Source organism: Rosa chinensis, chromosome 3 (genome assembly GCF_002994745.2).
Source record: "Rosa chinensis cultivar Old Blush chromosome 3, RchiOBHm-V2, whole genome shotgun sequence".
NCBI lineage: Eukaryota > Viridiplantae > Streptophyta > Magnoliopsida > Rosales > Rosaceae > Rosa > Rosa chinensis.
The window spans coordinates 34,585,342-34,592,595 of NC_037090.1; the positions used below are offsets into that span (position 1 = coordinate 34,585,342).

Here is a 7,254-nt window from a genome sequence, read left to right on the forward strand (position 1 = left end):
TGTAATTGCAATCATTACGCACAGCTATTACCGTACTTACGACCGTAATCATCGTCACTTTCATAGCCGATATTTACTGTTGTATTAATGACCGAATTATTTGTCCTAATTGTGGGTCTAGAATAATTGACCGCCCCTGTAGCACATTTAACTCATTGATTTTTGTGAAGATTTCAAATCATGTTATCAGATTGTATTAAACTTGATAGCTTTAATCGTAACTTTTAATTTTCATATCCAAAATGAGATGCTTCATGTATTTTCATTTAAAAAAAAAAAAAAAAAACGTAAACAAAAGTTGAAAGAAAAGGAACCAACAAACCAAAAACATGGAATCATATTTGGTACTTACGGTAATTTACTCGAATAAGAAAAAAATAAAACATTATCCATTTGGGCGCAAACTAGCATAAAATTCTGTTGGTAGCAAAAACAGAAATGAAAATGTTTGACCGAACTTTTGTCTCTATCGTCAGAGATTCCCAAATGTTTCAAAAGACCTGTTCTCTGGAAGAACCAGATCATAAAACCTGTGACCTATTCACCAGGAGGAACAATAAAAAAACAAAAACACCTTCTTTTTTTTTCCTTTAAAAGAAAATGAAAATAAAAATGGTAAAAATCTTTGTTAGTCAGCTGGAGTACACTAGTAGACTCCTCCTGTCTCTCTCTCTAAAGACTCGATCTTTTTACACTTTTTTCTCTCTCTGTAATCTCCGCCATATCCAATGGCTTCCTCATCATCACCACCTTCTTCTTCTTCTTCTTCTTCTTCTTCCACCAAACCCTACCAAAACCTCTCTTAATTATTGACCCATCATCAAGTTTCTCTCTCTTTCTCTCTGTAAATTCAAAATGGCGTCAACGCCGCCGCACTGTTCAATCACAGCGACCAAGCCGTACCAAACCCACCAATACCCACAAAACCAGCGCCTCAAATCTCAGCGGCAGACCCGTCAGAGCAACCAATGGACCACCCGCCACGTCTCTCTCTCAAAGCCTCTACCTTTACCCCCGCAACCGCCGCGCACGGCGGCGAAACCCGCCGCCGCCGCCGCCGCTCCCGGTCCGACCTCCTTTTCCTCTCTCTGCCCTCCGTCCAAGTCCGACCTCGTCGCCGCCTTCTCGGGCCGCCGCTCGACCCGGTTCGTGTCCAAAATGCACTTCGGCCGGCCCAAAACCACGGTGGGGTCCCGCCACTCCTCGCTGGCGGAGGAGGCCCTGCAGAGCGCAATCCGGTTCGGTAAGGACGATTTGGCCCTTGATGATGTTTTGCTTAGTTTCGAGTCTAAGCTTTGTGGGTCGGATGATTACACTTTTTTGCTTAGAGAGCTTGGGAATAGAGGTGAGTGTTGGAAGGCTATAAGGTGTTTCGAGTTTGCGGTGAGGAGGGAGAGAAGGAGAACTGAGCAGGGGAAATTAGCTAGCTCTATGATTAGTACTCTTGGTAGGTTGGGAAAGGTTGAGCTTGCCAAGAATGTGTTTCAGACTGCTGTCAATGAGGGCTATGGCAAGACTGTTTATACCTATTCGGCTTTGATTAGTGCTTATGGGCGCAGCGGGTATTGCGATGAGGCTATTCGAGTGCTCGAGTCCATGAAAGATTCGGGCTTGAAGCCGAATTTGGTTACTTACAATGCGGTGATTGATGCATGTGGAAAAGGGGGAGTGGAGTTTAAGAAGGTAGTGGAGATTTTCAATGAGATGCTTAAAATTGGGGTGCAGCCTGATCGAATTACTTATAATTCTCTCCTTGCGGTTTGTAGTCGAGGGGGACTGTGGGAGGCGGCTAGAAACTTGTTCAGTGAGATGGTGGATAGAGGGATTGATCAGGATATTTATACCTATAATACACTTTTGGATGCAATTTCTAAAGGTGGGCAGATGGATTTGGCATATCAGATTATGTCGGAGATGCCTTCAAAGAATATTTTGCCTAATGTGGTGACTTATAGTACTATGATCGATGGTTATGCTAAGGCTGGTAGATTAGAAGATGCACTAAGTTTATTTCATGAAATGAAGTTTTTGGCCGTTGGTCTGGATAGAGTTCTGTATAATACATTGCTGTCACTTTACGGGAAGCTTGGCAGGTTTGCAGAGGCTTTGAATGTTTGCAAGGAGATGGAGAGTGTTGGGATTGTGAAGGACGTTGTATCTTATAATGCGCTTCTTGGTGGGTATGGGAAGCAAGGCAAGTATGATCAAGTTAAAGCACTGTACAATGAAATGAAAGAAGAACGTGTATCACCAAATTTATTAACTTATTCAACATTGATCGATGTGTATTCAAAAGGTGGTTTGTATGTGGAGGCAATGAAAGTTTTCAGAGAGTTTAAGCAGGCAGGGCTGAAGGCTGATGTTGTTCTCTATAGTGAACTTATTAATGCTTTGTGCAAAAGTGGGCTGGTGGAATCTGCTGTTTCATTGCTTGATGAGATGACCAAGGAAGGCATCCGACCTAATGTTGTCACTTATAATTCTATAATTGATGCCTTTGGTAGGCCAGCGACAACAGAGTGTGCAGTTGGTGCTGGAGGCATTGTGCTACACAATGAATCTTCATCTTCAATTTCTGAAAGGGATGTTGACATTTCTGAAGAGAATGTTCAAATTCAGGTGAGAGATATGGAGGATACCAGAATTATAAAGATGTTTGGGCAGCTTGCAGCTGATAAAGCTGGTTATGCAGAGAAAGATAGGAAGGTTAGACAAGAAATCTTGTGCATTTTGGGTGTCGTTCAGAAGATGCATGAGCTAGACATCAAACCGAATGTCGTCACATTTTCAGCCATTCTAAATGCTTGCAGGTAATCAATCCCTTATCTCAATCTTTTAAGCTTTACTGTACTAAAGTTTGTTTTTCTTGAAGATTTGTTTAGTACTTTGCATTGCTAGTAATTTAGATTCATTTGTGGCCTCGCACATAAGTGTGTCAGTTTTACTCAGTTCGGTTGTATGACTTGCATGCCGTGTCATGTGTAAGGCTTTCAAGTGCCTCTGACAAACATGGCATGCATCTTAAAAGTTTGGATATGGCTCTATGGAGAAGTTGAGCTATGTATGAATGCTTCTTACTTTCAGTAATTTTTTTCAATTTCTGCTTTGACATAATTTTGATATCAGAAGGTGACTCGAGATTTAGTAGGGCTTTTGATTGTTGTATTACCAAAGATCACATGCAGTGGAAGACTGAGTAACAGATGAGCACAGGATCCTGGGTCTAGGAAGTTTTCAAGGCGTAGGTGCAGTAGAATAGGCAGACATGAATTTATTGAATATAATGGATTTTATGTGGCTGTTTACTTGTGTGTAGTTGTGGAAAAAAAAGCAACTATGATACTCTACCTGCTTAACATCACCTCCAGTAGGTTAAGCTGTGAAGGTGAAAAATGACTATTGCTCTGTGGAATGTCATTGTGGCTTTCTTTTCAATGCCTATGATTAGTTGGTTGGTTTCAAAATATAATGTTGAGTACAGTCAGAATCTTTATCTCTGCTGCCTTCCTATAATCTTTTGTTTTTCTTTATAATACATATGTAATAGCCTCAGAATGTTATGCTAATCTCTGTTTCAATGGCCTTTGAATGCAGCCGCTGTAATTCATTTGAAGATGCTTCCATGTTATTGGAGGAATTGCGGTTGTTTGATAACCAGGTTTATGGTGTTGCCCATGGACTTCTTATGGGCTACAGGGGTAGTGTATGGGTTAAAGCTCAGTCCCTGTTTGATGAAGTTAAGCAGATGGACTGTTCAACTGCATCTGCATTCTACAATGCTCTTACCGACATGCTATGGCACTTTGGACAGGTAAGTTTTAGCACTTGTACCCTTTTTCTTCTTCAGTGTACGTGTTCTTTGCTTTTGCCCATACAATTTAATTTCAAAGTGTTCTGTGAGGTTTTTTTTTGTTTTCTTTTTTATTTATTTTTTCCTGTTTAAATTAATAGGTTAATGATGTTATTTTTATTTTACATATAGAAACAAGGGGCGCAACTGGTTGTGCTTGAAGGGAAGCGTCGAAATGTATGGGAGAATGCATGGGAGAATTCACAGTTAGATTTGCATTTGATGTCTTCTGGGGCTGCCCGAGCAATGGTTCATGCATGGTTGCTCAATATACACTCTATAGTGTATAAGGGCCAACAATTGCCAAACCTATTAAGGTTTGCCTTTCTACATCCTACCAGTAACTCTTTTTATTTCTAAAATCATCGTTTTGATAAGAAAGTGGAGTTATACGCTCTTTCTGTACAGCATTTTGACAGGATGGGGCAAGCACAGCAAAGTAGTAGGCGAAAGTGCCTTAAGACGAGCAATCGAGGCACTTCTTACCGGCATGGGTGCACCCTTTCAGGTTGCCAAGCCTAACAAAGGTAGGTTTATTTCGACGGGATCTGTGGCTGCTGCATGGTTAAAAGAATCTGGCACACTGGAGGTGCTCAAGCTTCATGATGATAGGGCCGATCCAAATAGTGCAAATTTTGGCCAAATATCCAATTTACGAGCGCTCGCTTTGTAGCCTTTGTATCTTGTATGAGTTGTATCTTAACATGTTCATAAAGTGTACCATATGTATTATTATTTGAACTTACACTATGATTCCTCCCTGTCCACGGAACTCCCCTTTATAGTTTTTGAGTTTAATGCAACAAGGTTGAACCATTATTATTATGTGATGGTTTTTTTTAATCAGATATTTCATTCATAAGTTGACAAATTAACAATCAAGAAGTATATAGTGATCTCATTAAATCCAAGCAATAGACTAGCATTGAAAAGAGTACTACACTCCATTTGATAAACTCAAGAACGTCTCTCACTACTAATGGTTGGCTTGAGCTAGTTTGACTTCAATTGTTAACAAAAAAAGTGAGAGATAAGTTCAATGCGGTTTTAGCCACACAATGGGTTGTCTTGTTAAAACTTTAGGGGCATATTGTCAATTAGGGGCATATTGTCAATGACAAACCTAAAAATAACTAGCAAGCTATGTAATGACTATTTTAGCATGCGTATATAAGAAATTCATGTTTATTCAAAAAAAGAAGAAGGAAAAAAACGTTAACTAAGACACGCACCTAATATACAAATCTTAAACAACACGTTTTTGGAGATACATTACTGAAACTCATAATCTTTTGTTATTTTACTCAATATCTCTTGTTTCATTTCAATTACCGCTTCAAATTCCTGAATATAAACATATATTTTGAAAAACTCAGTGAAACTTAAATCCTTCAACAACAAATTTATTAGTCGTTCCTGCCGTTCATTTCGTATAGACTAAGTTGTTGTTTTTGATGTTTATTTAGTAGTAACAATTCATGAATTAGATATTAGAGTGACCTTAATTCAATATTTCAATAATAACTCGTCATATGATTCTAGTAATTGTGGTTCTGGGGCTTTCCTCTCCTAAAGAATTCTAGTTCTTTTCAATGCGTTCAAGAAAACAGGTTATGTTAGACTTTTATTAAGTCGCAAGAACTAACATCTGTGTATCTAGTTCTTAACTTATACTGCTATTTGCTAATAACAGATGAGTGGATGGACAATCTTGTACTTGGGGTGCCTACTTTAGGGCAACACTAGTTAGTAGGACAAAAGAAAACGCCTACTAACTAGATTTGCTACATAAAAACTAGCAGAAGAATGAAACAATGGTTCTATATAACAACTTAAAGTAAAATGATTATTTTAGGAGAATAGTTGACACATGTTTTGTTGGGTAAGATATAAAGAAGGTGTTCATTATTACACAACAATTATGTGCGCCTTTCCAAAATAGCTTGGTCATGTTATAGTATAACATGCATCCCACCATCTTAAAGCATCTTGAATTAAGAACTCATTCATGTGCTTGTAAAACTCCTCATTGATCTAACAAGTATAGCCATAAAAGACTATGGCCTCTAAGCATCTTCACCAAGTGAAACAAGAGATGAAGAAAAATGAAAGGAAAGGAAAGGAAGAAGTGGGACTCCCTGCTGCAAACCTAGCATCTCAAGAGAAGGAAATCTGACTCCATGCTGAGAAATTGGTAGAACACCTGACGCCTTAGGATTAGTATTATCCTGAGGATGAGGGACTATGATTCCGTGCTAATGACATGGCAGAAGACCCGCCGTGACCAAGTTCTGACAGCTCTAGACAAGAGATACCCATGAATCACACGGATGAGGGATATGTCTCCGTATCCTTCAGTACACTATAAGAAACGCGCATTCACCCTGAAGTCTTCTCTTCCAGTGTATCATTGCAAGTAGTCCTAGCAATCACAAGTCCAAAAACAAATGTGAAAAACACTACAAGAAATGCGCATGCAGCCTGAATTCTTCTCTTCCAATGTATCATTGCCAGTAGTCCTAGCAATCACAAGTCCAAAGAAGAATGTGAAAAATACTACAAGAAAGGCACATGCATCATGATGTCTTCTCTTCCAATGTATCATTACCAGTAGTCATAGCAATCACAAGTCTACAAAACAATGTGAAAAACACAACAATAAAGGCACATGCATCATGAACTCTTCTCTTCCAATCATCAAATAGAGCCATTCACCATAAGTATAAAGTGTACCATCTGTATTATTATTTGAAATTACACTACGACTCTTCCCTGTCCATAGAATTTTCCCTTTGTAGTTTTTGAGTTTAATGCGACACGGTTGAATCGTTATTATTATCTGATTTTTTTTAAAAGATATTTTTATAAGTTGACAAACTTAGAATCAAGGAGTAAATAGTGACCTCATTAAATCCAAACAATAGACTAGCATTGGGAAGAGTATCACACTCCATTTGATAACTCAAGAACGTCTCAGTCTCAATGGTTGGATTGAGCCAATCTGACGTCAATTGCCTCAAAAAAGAAGCGAAAATTAACTTCAATGCGGCTTTAGCTACACAATCGAAAATTAACTTCGATTTCAGTACTTCAAATTTAAAAAAAATTTGGTTAAAAATAAAGAAATCACATTAATTGCATTTATAAAATGATATTTTTGAACGAAACTTTTACATAGACTAAACCAACTTATAATAAACCTATTTATAATATAAAATCTCTAAAATTGTATATTTATAATAGATTGTCACTATGGCTGTAATCTATGTTCGCGTACTACACACGTCCTTTTTGGAATGTGATGTAAAATACTATTACATAGGCCAGGAAGTTAATATATTATTAATAAAAACCTAACTAATTAATGCAAAAAATAATGTCTCAATATAAGCTCCTCCATCATA

General features: G+C 38.2%; 1 protein-coding gene across 1 annotated transcript; it reads left to right on the plus strand.

Moving 5' to 3' along the window:
- Nucleotides 1-637: 637 nt before the first annotated feature.
- On the plus strand, nt 638-4,675 carry LOC112192265 (pentatricopeptide repeat-containing protein At2g31400, chloroplastic). The gene is made up of 4 exons (XM_024331918.2): nt 638-2,810; nt 3,595-3,811; nt 3,983-4,167; nt 4,259-4,675. Exons 1-4 carry the CDS (start codon nt 856-858, stop codon nt 4,521-4,523), a joined length of 2,622 nt encoding a protein of 873 aa, XP_024187686.1. The 5' UTR covers nt 638-855; the 3' UTR covers nt 4,524-4,675.
- Nucleotides 4,676-7,254: the final 2,579 nt, after the last annotated feature.

What these genes read in the sequence shown, in the direction of transcription:
- LOC112192265 (XM_024331918.2), top strand. Translation starts at nt 856, where the DNA reads ATGGCGTCAACGCCGCCGCACTGTTCAATCACAGCGACCAAGCCGTAC. An exon ending in GCCATTCTAAATGCTTGCAG is followed by an intron (nt 2,811 to 3,594) that starts GTAATCAATCCC and finishes CTTTGAATGCAG; the next exon opens with CCGCTGTAATTCATTTGAAG. An exon ending in CAATTGCCAAACCTATTAAG is followed by an intron (nt 4,168 to 4,258) that starts GTTTGCCTTTCT and finishes CTTTCTGTACAG; the next exon opens with CATTTTGACAGGATGGGGCA.